Here is a 16,448-nt window from a genome sequence, read left to right on the forward strand (position 1 = left end):
CTGATCGGGATGACCATATAATTAAAGCTGAATCACTGGGGCCTCCAGACAGAAATCATTATAACAGATCAGAACAATTTGTCACTTATGAAAATTACTTCAAAGGTCATGTTGCCATCCATGCAACTCAGCAGCAGTTTGATCACTACGACCCTTAGCAGTCAATGCTTCAAGACTGAGTGCTTGTGAAATGATGCTTGGTTTTATCATTTGAAGAGGGTGGAAGGAGAAATCTGAAAAATTAGAGATTGTGCTGTAAGATATCACAATGCAGAATAGTAGACTACAGAATATGAAAGAAAAATGTTTAAAAAGTACTAAAATAATAAAAGTACTTTTGATTCTCTTTCCATGTGGAAATTAAAGAAAATAACTTTATCATTCAAACAATTGCAGTTCTAGCTCAGGCCGGGTCAGTCATTTCCATATTACCACCGCTACATCCGCCGCAGCGGGTCACGGGGAGCTGGAGCCTATCCCGGTGGCATAGGGCGTGAGGCGGGGAACACTCCGGGCACGACGCCAGTGCACCACGGAGCCACACACAAAGTCATACAACCACTCACACACACACTCACTCCTACGGGCAATTTGGTACCGGCCAATCAACCTGAAGTGCATGCTTTTGGAGGTGGGAGGAAGCCGGAGAACCCGGAGAGAACCCACACAGACACGGGGAGAGCATGCAAACTCCGCAGAGAGCGGGACTCGAACCCGGGTCCGCCGTGTTGTGAGGCAACAGCGCTAACCACTGCGCCACCGTGCCGCTCAGGCCGGGTATAATGACTAAATTAATATAGTGATTGTATCAGACAAAAGCCTTGATTACCATTCATGTCATTTTGAATAGATTGTTTATATACAGTGTTTTCATATGATATTTATTTAGTTGCTGTCATTTTCACAAAATCGAACATTTGCCCAAAGAATGTCTCCTTTGTATGTGTATTGGCTTGCGTTTGAGCCTGGAGATCTGTTATTCTCTAAGTAGCACAGATGTTATTGACCCTAATACTGTCATACGTTTGCTAAATTCATTAGCATATAGCTCTTTTCCAGAGCTAGTCAAAGGTGATAGCATGACTCTTCCACATATTAAAGTAGTTCTTTGACTACCTGAACATCACAGACAGATTTTTCCTCCCGTACAATTATATCAAATTCTGCTCATACTTCATCAAAATGCAAAGTCAATATGTCAGAATTTCTCTTCTTTTTAGTTAGACATGGACTTCCCAATGATTTCTCTGGAGTCATTGCTGTATGACTCCATACTACTTGACAATAAATTCATTATTGCAATATAAAAAAAGTTTCTTCAGTACAATATATACCAACAAGCCTTTATTGTTGATCTTGAAATATTAAAATTGGGTAAGGACATTACATTCAGTAATACAGTATATTTTTACAATTCTTTGAACTATGTCACTCCAGTTAATCCTCCAGTGTCTCTGCTGTCAAGATAGAAATGATAGACATTATTGACTTAAACTTTCAAAATAAAGCGTTGTGCCTATTATTCCATATATTAAGGCATATTTGTACTGATTCTTTTCTATGACTTTTATTTTTGGTTCAGTTTTATTAGTTTTAGGTGCAAAAATCCTCCTGGTTGGTAAAATAAATATGTTGAAATGCATCATTTATCTTGCCAGCAGTGCTGTTAAGTATATCTGTGGAGTTTTTCAAATGACATGAAAATGAACTTAATTAATTCCTGACATTATTAGAAATTGGCTTGTTTGTTATGTTATGTGTGGCATCATTGTCTTCATATTGGTGGTGTTCAGAGACAAGAACTTGGCGTGACCAATGCAGTGGTCAAGATTGCACTTAAGATCACTTAAGTTGTATGCTTTTGGTCATTGTAGATCACTTAAGTTGTATGCTTTTGGTCATTGTCCATTGTTTTATGAAGTGCTACCTGATCAATTTGGGTGGATTTGACCCAACAGTATGTCTCTCACCATTTCAGAATTCATCCGCTTGCCTCTCTCCTGTGTCCCATCCTCAGTATACAGCAGTAACCCAGTTCCACTGGCAATCATGCATGCCCAAGCCATCACACTGCCTCTGCTATGTTTTATAAATGATGTGGTACACTTTGGATGATAAGCTGTACCACACCTTCTCCATTCTTTGTTTCTTGCCATCATTCTGGTAGGGGTTGCTCTTGGTTTCATCTGTCCAAAGAATGTCCTTCCAGAACTGTACTGTGTTTTTACATGTTGTTGTTTTTTTTGTTATTCTAGGCTTTCTATTCTTGAGGCTTATCAGTGGATTGCATTTTGCAGTGAACCCAATGTATTTGCTCTCATGCAGTCTTTTCTTCATGGTTGACTTGGACAATGACACACCTACCTAACTGAAGAACATTTTTAACTTGGTTCTGGGGAGGGTTTACTTCAACATGGAAATGATTCTAAGGTCATCCATCACTGTTATCTTCCATGGATGTCTAAGTCTTTTTGGATTGCTCAGTTCACAAGGAGAGGCCATGGAGAAGGACTGTTGGTCGGCCTCAAAGAAATTGTCAGGTGCATCAGGAGGGGAAATCAGTGCATCACCAACACTGCAGTGGAGGCGGGGAGCTGCTGGCCTTGACTGAGGGTGGTGGAAGGAATATGATCAGAATCTTCTCAACCCCACTACCACGTTTTCTGTGGAGGAAGCAGAAGCTGAAGTCTCAGAAGTGGACTTCTCCATCACCCGAGCTGAAGTCACTGAGGTGGTTGCCAAGCTCCTTGTTGACAGGGTACCGGGGGTGGATGAGATTTGCCCTGAGTACCTCAAGTAATGCATCTCTATAACATCGAATGGGAGTCGAGGAGAGTACCTCTGGATTTTCAAAGAGTATGGGGTTCAAGGCTCTTTGTTACAGGCTGTCCGATCCCTGTATGAACTTGGTTTGCATTGCCAGCAGGAATTCAGACCTGTTCCAGGTGTGTGTTGGAATTCTGCAGGGCTGCCCTCTATCATCAGTTCTGTTCATAATCTGTATCGACAGAATTTCTAGGTGCAGCCAGGTAACGGACGGAGTCCGGTTTGGGAAGTAAAGGATTTCCACTCTGCTTTTTGCAGATGATGTTGTCCCATTAAACCTGGGCATTCATTGTGCACTGAGACAGTTTGCAGCTGAGTGCCATGCGAGTGGGGTGAGGGTTAGCACCTCCAAATCTGAGGCCTTGGTTCTCAACTGGTAAAAGGTGGTCTGCCCTCGCCAGGCCGGTGGAGCTCAAGCTCAGTGGGTTTTTTCAGTTTTCGCGGCTTAAGGATAGGTTGTTTCCTCTACATGGAGAGATACTTTGACCACATGTTTTTTTCACAGCAAAATCTTACAAATTCAACGAACAAACCTCAAATCAACTCCAGATCTTTTATATGGTTAGCTGGTAATCATAACAAAGTATTTGCCCTCAAGCTGCCTTTGGCCTTTGAGTCAATTGTCCTATTACTTTTGGCCCCTTTTAAAATAGGGTGTTACATGTTAAGAAGCTGAAACTCCTAGACCGTTCATCCAGTTTGATTTTGGATACCTTCAAATGTAAGCTGAGAGTATCTTATGTCCAGGTCCATTATATAGCTGTAATTGTTTCATTCATTAAACAGATTTTTAAAAAAATCTTGTGTCAGTGTCCAAATACACACTGTAACTAACTGATCTTTTTTGATCAGCCATGAAAAAAGAGGATTAAGCAATTGCAATTCTTTTTGTAGGAACTACAAATGGCAGCAAAGAACATAAGTTCATACAGTAAGGAAGAGACGATGCATATGCTTTAAAAAATTGTACTTATTCATATAAACATGCCGTGTTCGATGGTGGTGGTTGTTTTCTCACTCTCAAAATATGATGAACTTGTTAACTGTATTGTGCAGCTTGTTAAATGGGTAAAAAGATTACTACTGTACTTTTTTCCCCTCACTTTATACTTTTCTTTATTATCCTTTTCCTCTTTTTCTTTCGTCACTCAGTCTGGGAAAGCTAAACCTGAAGTAGGCGTTAATGATCTTCTCTCTAGCACACGGTGAACAAACATCCGCTGTTGTCTCCTGAATGGATCACTGTTTCCAAATCTCTGTTGATTTGCTGCCCCTCCACTTTTATGACTCACACACTTACTCAAAGATGGGACTCCAGGATGAAAGCTCTCCCGTGTGTCATTATTCGGTCATATAAATTATAAGAGCAGAGCTTCACTTTATACTGTACTCATCTAATTTAAATGTATAGATATTCTTAGCCAGATGACTTTGGTGACAACCAACGCTTAACTGATGCATCTCACTACTCTAATATCTTATTATTTTAGTAATTGAAAAAGATGGACAGAGACTGAATCAGTAGAAAGGTTCATAATCTGATGTGACTAAATAGAAATATTAGATAAGGCCCTCTGTGCTGACGTTCTGTCCAGTCATTATGAGCCATTGGTCTCATTTTTTGACATCAACCTTCTTCTATCTGCTGGCGAAACATTCCATGGAGCAGCTTGGGCTCTTTTTCCTCACCACTCTTTGCCTCCTGCTGCCTGAGGCATTCTCTTGGCTTTTCCATCTTCCTGATTTATTCATGGATGATCCTTGTCTCATACTGGATCATGGATCTGGATCACATTAATCCTTGCCCTCCTTGCCTGTCAATTTGGGTGAGGTCCTCCTTGCATTGTGGGGAGTTTTCATGTCTTGACATTACTGATATCTTGTCTTTATCTGATGACCGGAAGATTATACGTAGATCTTTATTGAGCTGGCTGTCTCGTCCTCTGGAGGTTTTTGGATTGGAATTTGCAATTGGTCTTAATAATTGTTATGGTCTGTTCTTCATTTTTGCTTGCTCCATGGGCATGCATGACATTTATTTTCTCATATTCAGAGCAAGGTAGCATCCTGCCTAGGATCTGAACCCCCTACCAGTTGCTGGGGAACACCCGTGCTTCTGTGGATGTTCTTCCAATTTTCTTTGTCTTGCCTGGAGAAGTGATCTGGAGGTGATTTGGAGGGTTTGGTCATCTCCTCTGTAGCATAAACAAAAAACAACAACAACAAAAACTAGCCTAGGCTCATCAAAGGACTGGAGACTATGTCATGTACTGTTGCAAGCATCGCAACTGTACATGACTGTCTGCATCTCAGTAAATTTCAGTGGTGGTTTAATACCTAAAATTTTTTTAATTTTTCACCAATTTGCATTGTGGATCCCATCTATTCTGCCTTATGTGGCTTTAGCAGGACTGTTTAAAAATGCAAGCATATAAAGTTTCCTCATTAACTTCTGTAAGATTAAATGATCTTAAAATGTATTTATAAATAGTTGGATTTTCTAATTGCAAGGTGTACTTTAGTCTTAGGCAGCTAAAATAACACTTAAACCTTTGTTACACTAAATTAATTGGTTTAAAGGATTTAAATAGCAAAATGAAGAATATATCAGTTACCATTGTTTCTCAGACGATTGGCTTATCCTCCTTAAATCAAATGTCAAGGCAGAGAGTGAATAAGAGAGGGAGCAGAAGATGATGAAACAAATAAGCAAATCTGAGAAATAAAAGGTTATTGTGTGATTGTTTCACAATGGTTATGTTCTAAAACACAACTAAACATGGCCAAATCACTGCACATTGACAATATTGCAGATTTAGACGAATACAGCAGCAATGCAGTCTTCACCCCATCATCTTCCTGTCAGCTGCACAGACTTGTAGTTACTGTACCTCTACAGAAGGAGGTCACACTTACAACTGTCTGCCTTTTGGTTTTTTGGCTTGTTCATTCATTCAGATAGGAAAAGATCAGTCAACATTAGTAGTTTAATCAACTTTTTTGAGTTGCCACATGCTCAAAGTAATAACCATGACGAGTCTCTCTCTCTCTCTCTCTCTCTCTCTCTCTCTCTCTCTCTCTCTCTCTCTCTCTCTATATATATATATATATATATATATATATATATATATATATATATATATACATACACACACACACACACAAAGAGAGAGAAAGAGAGTGAAAACCTAGCTTGCCTGCTATATATTGTATGATAGACAGACAGAATACAGTATATACAGTATGTGAATGGATGTATACATATGTATATATGAATGTACAGACAGACAAATGTGTGAAGAGCTACATTTGAAACTAAATAAATTTGGGGATATTTATTTTCAAAAAGCCTGCCCAAGAGGCTTAATTGTTCCGTTTTCAAAAATCCGTTCCCTTTCTATTGGCTTACCGAGGGGCTGAGATTATCCTTCCCATCCTCTATAATGAGTCCTGAGGTTTGTACCCAGAGGTTTGGCAGACCACTGTCACTGCTAGTTAACTCCCTCTTCGGCTCTCTGCAATTCATTTGTTAGTAGAGGAATCCGGTGCCATAAATCAACACAAACCTGTGAAGCCCTTCAGTGTCCTCAGGTAGGAACTCCTGTGAGGATTAATTGGTATTTCATGTCTATTCTCTCGTTTGTAGCTGTTTGCATGTGTGGGTGGATTGTTGGAGGGTGGGGCAGATGGTGCACTGACATGCGCATGCTTCTGCACATGTGCAGCCCACACAACTTCATAAAACACCCGCTATGCAGCTCCCAGGCACCTGCAAACAATAGAGATGAGATAAACCCTCTGGAAATAATGTAATTTTATTTCACTACGGCACGCCAGCGAGATTCAATTCATCCACGCCAGCCATTCATGAAACGTGTTTCTCAATATTTTAGTAAAACATGCTGGTACTGCTATTGTTGAATCTGATTTTATGGACTCCATCTTCACCATTGTCTTTTTTTACTACTCTTTTGGCATGAGGGTTGATGGATGTGAGTTTTGAGTTCATGCTGATTTTTCATGCAGTCTCACAAATCTAGATCTTGCAGTTTATTAGTCACACATGGTGCATACCATCCATCTATAATTTATTATTCGCATAGTGCATCACAAAACACGTTGTGAAAATGTATTTCATTCATTCATTCATTTTTTCCCTTACCACTTCCTCTGCTTTCGCGGCTCACTGGGGTTGCTGGGGCCTATCCCTACAGACTTAAGGGCATGAGGCGGGAATATGCTCCAGGACAACAAAGGACCTTGTTTTGTCTATGGTACAGTTGAGAGGTAGTTGAACAAATCAATAAAACTATGATTATTGATTTAAGCCTAGAGTACAGGTGTTATTTATTAATTTGCATTGAAGCCGGGGGAACCTACAAGAGTAACACAGGATATGCTGTGAATTATGTTTTTACACTCCTTCCCTACAAATGATTCTTTGACTTTTTAATTTTATTTTATATACTGATTCTGATCCCGCAGGGAAATTAGTGGCACACTTTAGTAAGTTGAATACCATGTATATATATATATATATATATATATATATATATATATATATATATATATATATATATATATATATATATATATATATATATACACACACACACATACTGTATATATATGTATGTATATATTGTATATATATACTGTATATATATTTACTGTATATATATATACTGCATATGTGTGTGTGTTTGTGTGTGTACAGGCCCTGAACACACAAAGGATGTTTTATTTACATCCTCGCAACAAAAAGCACAGTCCATTGGCATACAATCGTCCACTGACTTATTTCTATTGTCTATTTATCTATTATTTAGAGGAAATAAAATAAAACAGAATGATATTTCTTTTGGAGAATGGACTGCAGGCATTTCTTTCAAACCACATATATCCCGACATTGCTCAAAAATAAGATAAGTGCAATCTTTATGTAGCCTGACAGGCAAATCCAAGGGCTAAAAAAGTCTGAAAAACCTTTATACAATAGCACCTACTTCTCATGGTTATTACTTTGAACATGTGGCAACTCAAAAGACTTTATCAAACTACTTATGTTGACAGATCTTCTCCTATCTGAATGTATAGAAGAATAAAAAGACAACCTTTAAAGGCTTCATGAAAAAATGTGTGTTAAATGTGAAAAAGAGAAATGATCAGTGTTCACCCTCTGTAGAAAGTATTTCCCTGTTTGAAACTGAAATAGTTACGAGAGGGTGTTTGAAGGATGTGAAAGACACTGTGAGCCTTTGTAAAGCCGCAATGCCTGACTCGTTCTTCCTTTTACTTCTTCACACATACACACCTCTCTTCACATCGATGTGAACACATACAAACACATACACACCTTGCTCACCCACCGTTTAGCGCAAGCTTGAGTGAACACCAGACAATTAGCTGACCGCGGAGGCAGCGATGGCTCTACCTCCTCTCTGCTAAATCAATTAGCCTATCTCCAGTGGGGCCATGCAGCATTTGCAGGCCTGCCAGGTTCTGGGGCTAAAACTGTTTCACCCAGGTCAACAAACAGACCACCACATATGATGCAGCATCTGCTTGGATTTGACCCAAGCCTTTAAGGAATGGATTGGATTTGTAGTGAATGGTGTGTGATGTAATGGGGCCAACTGGACTGGGGCACGCTCTGGTATAGAACTGAAGTTTTGCTCTACTTTAGACTCAGGTTTGTGATGTTCTGTCCGTGCATGTTTCAGTGTGACCCTGGTCTTTTATGCCTACTCTTTTCATTTCCCTTGTTTAAAGGATGACAACTGCATGTCTTATCACTGAGCAGAGCCATGTCTCCTTGTATTAGATCTTCAATTTCAAACCAGATGTAGAAACAAATATAGTTCACTCAAACAGCGCAGAGTCCAATTTTGGCAAGGTCTGCACTTGATTGCAAATCTTTTCCCCTCATTCAGTCATTATGAACCTCATTACCTCGTTGTGCTGCAAACCAGACCCTTAGGAGATAAGACTCGTCCTCGTCTCGTCTGATGTGTAAACAGATAAGTTATTAAGCCATCTATCAAATATGCTACTGTATGCGTGTGTGTTCACAGGAAATGACACAGGATCCTACAACAAAATGGCAGTTTCAGACGATTGAATGTAAAATTGATGCTGTCTACCACAATTTTCTTACTTAACACAACGTGAAGTGAACTCTATATTAAAAATGGAATTGCTGAGGACTGCAGTCATCTGTCTCTCCTCTACTGATGCAATGCTGTAGGATTGTAAGCTAGCCAGGCTGTGTATTGTTTCAGCCATTAGGAGTCAATGCATCTCTGATAGATCTGCTCACAATGCAGTCTCCTTGGAATCTATAGAACATGTATATAAGTATATAGATAAAGAAAAGTATTGATACTGTAATCCACCACTATTAGTTTGATAGAAAATATTTTGAAGACTTCTTGTTACGTCTGATAACAATCCTTTCGTCATTGGTAGCTGAAGTTTGGCACCATAGACAACAGTCCATTCTTTAAGTATTTTATTATCTTTTTATGCAAAAAACTGAATTGACCGTAAAGCTAATATGATTCTAACCATACATAAAACACATCACAAGTGCTCTGCTTTTGATATGCTATCCTATAAAATAGTGTTTTATCACCCTGATAACTCTGGATAGTTGGGATAAGACTTATTTTATTTTGATCTTAAATTTTTGTTAAACTCAATGTTCTTCTGTCTCCCAGTACTGGAAATATATTAAAAACTTGATGCTTTTGCTAATGCCATACACTTAAAGAAATCTTCATAAATATTTAACTGAATGTGAGGAAAAGGTGTTTTCCAGCCCTCCTCAAATACATAGTGATATATTTAAGTAATCAAATCAAACCAAGTGCACATATTATGCATACATTAAATATTTCCGGTTAATATTTGATGGCATAAATGTGTTTTTTATTTGGAGCAGAAAAACTCTTAGATAAACGTAAAAGTGATGGAATAATGCATAAAATGGTGTACTTTAGGAAAAAAAATCATTGGTACTAAAAGATAATATAGTAATAAAATCCAAACTGTTGAGATTCTCACATAAGAGGTCGTTGATTGTCAATAATTATACATATTTATACATCAATAAATATACATAACATTCCTCCATTTTCTTGTAGATGAGACAATTGTGATTGTCTTTTCTACACACACACACATACACGGTACATGTTTCTGGAGCTGGGAGCATGCCCATGCAGACACGGGGAGAGAAAACTTAGCACAGATGGGAATCAAACCCAGAACCTTCTTGTTGTGAGGCAAGAGCACTACCCACTGCACCACTGTGCTATTAAAAAAAAAATTGTTCTGATTCTTGTTTCAAGATGCAGAAGTATTTTGACAACTATTTTTGCTTTGAAATTTTTGTCCCTGACAAGGGTGGACTGACCCTTAAACTATACCGCTTCAGACAAGAACTGACAGATGGAACCCAAAGGACAACAGCAGAAAAGAATAGAAAACATTGTATTTATTTTCTTTATTTAACTAGGATAGCCCATATAAATCTCTTTTACAAGAGAGACCTGGCCAAGGTAGCAGTCATCCAAAACCAGAAACGATGTAAAACAGGTACGAGATACATAAATGAACAGTAAAATCACTCAAATAAAAGAACAGAGTGACAGCTATTTAAGGACAGTGGCCTCTCAACAGTGACAGTTTTCTTTCACTGTGTTCTTCATGAAATAAAGTATCAAAGAATATGACGTTTTTTCATCTGACAGTTTTTTACAGGTTATTTCATGACCGTGATAGGAGAACACTGTTTTGCCCAGATCCGTCAAAACCTGATGAGCATTCAAAGTCAGCCACTTGGAGACTCACAGATTGTAACTACTGGCGCTGATAGAAAATAGGTTGTTGAGGCAATCTGGGAGTGTAACCAGTAGAGCTTTAGAGATAAATAAAAAACAGTGTTCTTTTCTGCAAATGCTTAGTGATGTCCAACAAGCAGAGACAAAGAGTTAAGCAGGCCTGCACTAGATATTCAGGCGGAAAACAGGAATGCTGGAAGTAGGACAAAAATGGAAGGGAAGTAAGGGCTGAGCAGAGGATATATATGGTGGAAACTGATTGAGAGATGGCTTACAGTGTGACTGAAGAAACACAGATGAATAGGATGAACTAATTGAGTGCAGGGAGGTGGAGAAGACTATAAAATAACAAGAGATATTAATGCAGGAAGAGATTAAAAATGAATAGAATCAAAAAAATAAACTTAAGTCTTGACAGGAGTCAAGACAGTTACACTATAGAGCTGTTCTTGTCCGGCAACACACACACACACACACACACACACACACACACACACACACACACACACACACACACACACACACACACACACACACACACACACACACACACACACACACACACACACACACAATAGTGAGAAAGCTTTAAAGCTTAAATAGAGTTATCTCTGTTAAGAGTAACCTGCAAGGTTTAATTTACCTTTCACATGTTGGTTTAATTATTACTTGTTATGTACACTGACGCTCTGGGGCAAGCGGTATAGTGGAGAATTATTCTCAATTATGACATTCCAACAAGCAAGCACTGCTGAACTAATTATTACCATTTTTTCTCATGAAATTCAGGTTATAGCCTTAATAAAACCTAAGCATTACCCATGCCCTCATAATCCAAAATTATACCTAAAATGTTCCGCCTGGTAAGCATCAGTGTGTGAACAATGAATCTCGATTCCCTCCAATGATTCTTCATAATTTTTGGATAGAGTTAAGATTATAACAGCGTGGAATGTGTAAATGAATGTGCTGGGAGAGACAAGATTATTTTCATCTGCTAATCAATATGCATATCTATTGTCAGTGACAAAGCAACAGCCCTGCTCAACAGCTCAGCTGCCAATCAACACTCCAGTTACTGGAGGATTTGCAGAGTTGTATCAGGAACTAACACTCGCTCAGAAATCAGACTTGACACTGGCAGAGGGATGTGTTAACTGTGAGGAAACAAACATTTGTAATTGGCAAACAGCATCATTTGTTTGCTGGCAGCTTTGTCCTTTGATATTCTCGCATCACTTCACAGCTGTTTTGTGAATTATAAAACATCCCTCAGAACAGAATTATAAAAGGATGGAAAGTGCATTCCTCTAAGGTTTTGCTCCCTCATTAATTTCCATTTTAACTACTTACAAATCTAACTCCCATGTGTGCAACGCTTAGAAATGCATAGTAATACAGCATTTACCATTTGTAAAAAGATTCATCAAGGTGTGCTGCTGATGATGAAGAGAACCTGTTCTGTGCGGTTGGGTGCGACACATGGCATCAGCAGTCACAACCAATGAGCCCATTAAATATGTCACTTAATCTACATTTCCCCAAATCTCCTTTGAATTAAAAAAGGTCAGTATCCATGCTGCTGCTATTAAATAATAAATTAAAGGGAACATGTTTTATACAAAGAGTGAAAAAGCAGAATGTCTTCTGGGATGATTAAAAGTCATTTGAAGTCCTCATCTGCTAGGTCACAAGTCCACATTTCAGTTCCCATCGCTTTCATTTTACTTGAAAGTGAACCAGCTCACCCTCCTTTGATAATATTCACTTACTCGTACCTAAAAGAACACGGTCAGTTTCTCTTTGTGCCTCTGCGCTCCAGTTTCCGATCAACATAACATTAATGATAATGCAATGTGAGTATAAACTAAGTAAGATGTTAATGTGTAATGTGTCAAGATAGAACATTTACAGAACCTGTTCATGAAATTTATGTTCTTTAAATGTTTTTTATAAACTTGTCTTTTGTCTGTTTTGTAATATTCAAAACAAATCTGGATTTTCAGACATGGATTCAATGTAAATTTAGAGATGTTTGTGTAACAGTATGAGCAGCGTGTCAGACCCCTTAATTTACAGGTCAAACTTCCATTTCCATTTCCTTGCTGTTCATAGTTTTCCCCAGATGTGTTAAAATGTATTTTTTAAGTACAGTAAGCATGTAACCATCACGTTGGTAAATTGAAAATAATGCATTTCCCCTCCTGTTTGTTTTACCCATAGGAGAAGATGTTCCAGAGGAAGCTTCATGACAGCCTGACGCAGCCTTTTCAGCTGTTTGGACACAATAGCTGAGTGTATCTGACAGGAAAGAAGGGAAGATACTACATTTAACACTGGAAACCTGAAGAAAGATCTTTGCTGATCACATCTCATGAGTCAACTTCTCTAAAACGTCCCAAACCTTTTTGTGGACATCAATCAATTATCTTACGGATGGCCTCCAAATTTGCCTTGTCTGGTTTTGCTGTGGTTCGGGTAACTCTAATATGCTGGCTTCCCAATGTCATCAAAGTCATTAGGAAAAGCAAAGTTTCAGTAGAAACCTCAATTTAGAAGGCTTCACATGGACTTCAGAACAGATAAGAGAGACAACGAGTGAACCTCTGTATCCACCATCAACATCTTCTTACATGCAGCTTTCCGCTTAGCTTCACCGAAAAGAAGAAGCCCATTAAAGCATTTGATAGATAGGAAGGCTTGGTTTGAAGGTGTTGTTGCTGGCTGGCTGCCGGTTGGAGATGAGATAAGAGCACTGGGAAGAGAGAAAAGAAGTGCCTGTCTGACAGGCCCTGAATACAAATTAGAATTTGTCTCTCCTGCAGTTACACCAGTGAGGTAGATCGATACTGGAGAAGTGAAATGCACAAACTATCCGGATTCGATTACAGGGGCATCAGTTTTTAACTGAAATGATGGAATTAGATGTTTGCTAATGGATGAGATGAAATTACATTACAATTCAAAGGGAGGGGAAATAAAGGAAAATAAAGAGGTAAAAGACAAGTTTCTGTGTTATCTACAGCCAGTGCTAACACTGCCAAGGCACTGTACAGCCTTCATCAGTGCTATGCCTGAACTGATTGAAGTGCAGTTTTAGATAACAGTGATGAGGCAGCTCTAAACCGTGGAGAAAGAACGGAGATAAAGATGGAGCTGGATAATAACTCATTGGACTACTTTACCAGCAATTACACAGAGATTCCTGAAACTACTGTAACTCCACCATGGAATGAAGTCACTCTGCTTAGCCTCCAGATCTCCCTGTCTGTGATTTTAGCTCTTTTCACGCTGGCTACCGTGCTGTCAAATGCCTTTGTCATTGCCACCATCTTTCTGACCAGGAAGCTCCACACGCCTGCTAACTTCCTTATTGGCTCCCTCGCCGTCACGGACCTGTTGGTGTCTATTTTAGTCATGCCAATTAGCATTGTCTACACTGTCAGCAAGACCTGGTCATTTGGGCAGATCATTTGCGACATCTGGTTGTCGTCAGACATCACATTCTGCACAGCCTCCATCTTGCACCTCTGTGTGATCGCTCTGGATCGCTACTGGGCCATCACAGATGCGCTGGAGTACTCAAAACGCCGAACCATGCGTCGGGCAGGGGTCATGGTTGCAGTCGTGTGGGTGATCTCCATATCAATTTCCATGCCTCCACTTTTCTGGCGGCAGGCCAAAGCCCATGAGGAGCTGACAGAGTGCATGGTGAATACAGATCAGATCTCTTACACCCTATACTCCACCTTTGGCGCCTTCTATGTCCCCACAGTGCTTCTCATCATCCTCTACGGACGGATCTATGTCGCTGCCCGGTCCCGAATCCTCAAGACACCATCATGCTCTGGGAAACGATTCACTACAGCCCAGCTAATCCAGACCTCTGCAGGCTCTTCTCTCTGTTCTCTTAATTCTTCCTCCAACCAGGAAGCACACCTAAACTCTGGCAATGCCGGAGGCGGAGGATCGCCTCTGTTCATGAATAGTGTGAAAGTGAAGCTGGCCGATAGCGTGCTGGAAAGGAAACGCCTGTGTGCAGCTCGCGAAAGAAAGGCAACCAAGACATTGGGCATTATCCTGGGTGCCTTCATTGTGTGTTGGCTCCCTTTCTTTATAGGCACACTTGTCATGGCAATATGTAAAGAATGCTGGTTTGATCCAGTGCTTTTTGATGTATTTACTTGGCTTGGATATGTGAACTCCCTCATCAATCCTGTTATCTACACCGTGTTCAATGATGAATTCAAACAGGCTTTCCAAAAACTCATCAAATTCAGACGATGCTCCTGAAAAAGTGGATTAACACTTCACTTCTAAAACAGGGAGTTTAAGACGATATATGAGAGGACAATGACCAAAACAGGAGTATTGTACACTTAAATGTTCCATCTTGTGAACACATAATTGTAACATGTTTTTGATTTGTACATCAAACTGCTTCGTGCCATAGCTCTTTAGATTCATACAGAATATCCTTCATATAGATTTATAAATGCATGCTACAAAATAAGAAAATCTTCAACCCCATGAGTTGTGGAACTCATCTTAAAAAGAGAAGAAAATTAATTCTACAGATAATTACAAAAGTAATTACTGTGTGGAACAAGCAATCTCAGAGTGACTGGACTTAGTCCAGCAGAATGGAAAAGCCATGTGATATATGTTGTCTTGATCTCTTCGTCATACTGTATCTGCTGTGCACATATTATGATTCTGTGGTACAGCGAAAAACTTAGAAAGACTGCAAATTCTAGAGATTCAGTAAAAGCATTGCCATATATGCAATCATATTTGAAAGTGGAGTGTTGTGTGTATGAGTGTGTGTAAAGGTGGTTACTTTATGCTGTAATATATGCATGTTTGAGCAAGGGAGGACTATCAAGTGTTGGACATTTATACATGCTATTCACCAGTGAGGCTTGTCTCATCATTACAGAGACTGAAATAGAAAGAGCATTTCCATTCTAAATTATAAGTTCCACCAAATGCTATAATAACAAATAGGCCCTTTCAAAGACTTCATGAAACAACATACTCAAGCAAAGAGGACAAGGTAAGGACAGAAGTTCAGAGCCACATGCGTCTATTTTGAGAATGCTTCATGTTTGGCAAATTCATGTGTCTGTCCTTTAAATGTAAATGCTTGTTTTTCTGATATATGAAAGAGTGTCATTGGTAGATGCTATACTTACTTGCAGGGAAACAGATTCACTGATGTTAAAAATGACTGTGTCAATGAAGACGAAGCTCATGTCAATGTCTTATGTCAGATGTCTGTAACTTTATTTTTGGATTGATATGCTTGTTCCAGACAAAAATGGGCATAAAGGCAATAATGTCTACAAGAGGTGGAACTGAAGGTTGAATTAATTTAATTTGATGAAATTAAACTGATAATTATAAAAGCACAAAAATATTTGATTTGATATTGATCACACTGTGTCTACCATGTATAATTCCAGATGGCCTTGTGTTTTATTGAGTGACTAATATTGATTAGAATTTCCAACCCCTCAGGATTCTTCAGGAATAGTTGTTTTATGCGAATCATATCAACTCCAATAGTGATATATAACCTTGATATTTGTCTTGATCATGAACCAGCAATCATATAAAATTGTGAATTTCTAGTTTAATCTGAACACTTTTCTGCTGTAGTGACATCACACCCTGCCATGTTGTTAACTAATGAACAATAGCAGAAATTACACATTTATATGGCCCTTCATGAAACCATCATTATTTATTGAAATGTACTATAAATTTAACTGGACA

General features: G+C 39.0%; 1 protein-coding gene across 1 annotated transcript; it reads left to right on the forward strand.

Annotated features, from left to right (window-relative positions):
- The first annotated feature begins 13,820 nt into the window (after positions 1-13,820).
- htr1d (5-hydroxytryptamine (serotonin) receptor 1D, G protein-coupled) lies at positions 13,821-16,175 on the forward strand. Its single transcript, XM_068339141.1, has one exon. It carries the CDS (start codon positions 13,821-13,823, stop codon positions 14,961-14,963), a length of 1,143 nt encoding a protein of 380 aa, XP_068195242.1. The 3' UTR covers positions 14,964-16,175.
- The last annotated feature ends 273 nt before the right edge of the window (positions 16,176-16,448 follow it).

This window comes from Antennarius striatus, chromosome 17 (assembly GCF_040054535.1).
Source record: "Antennarius striatus isolate MH-2024 chromosome 17, ASM4005453v1, whole genome shotgun sequence".
Taxonomy (NCBI): Eukaryota; Metazoa; Chordata; class Actinopteri; order Lophiiformes; family Antennariidae; genus Antennarius; species Antennarius striatus.

Coding starts and splice junctions, on each gene's coding strand:
- htr1d (XM_068339141.1), top strand. CDS start 13,821: ATGGAGCTGGATAATAACTCATTGGACTACTTTACCAGCAATTACACA.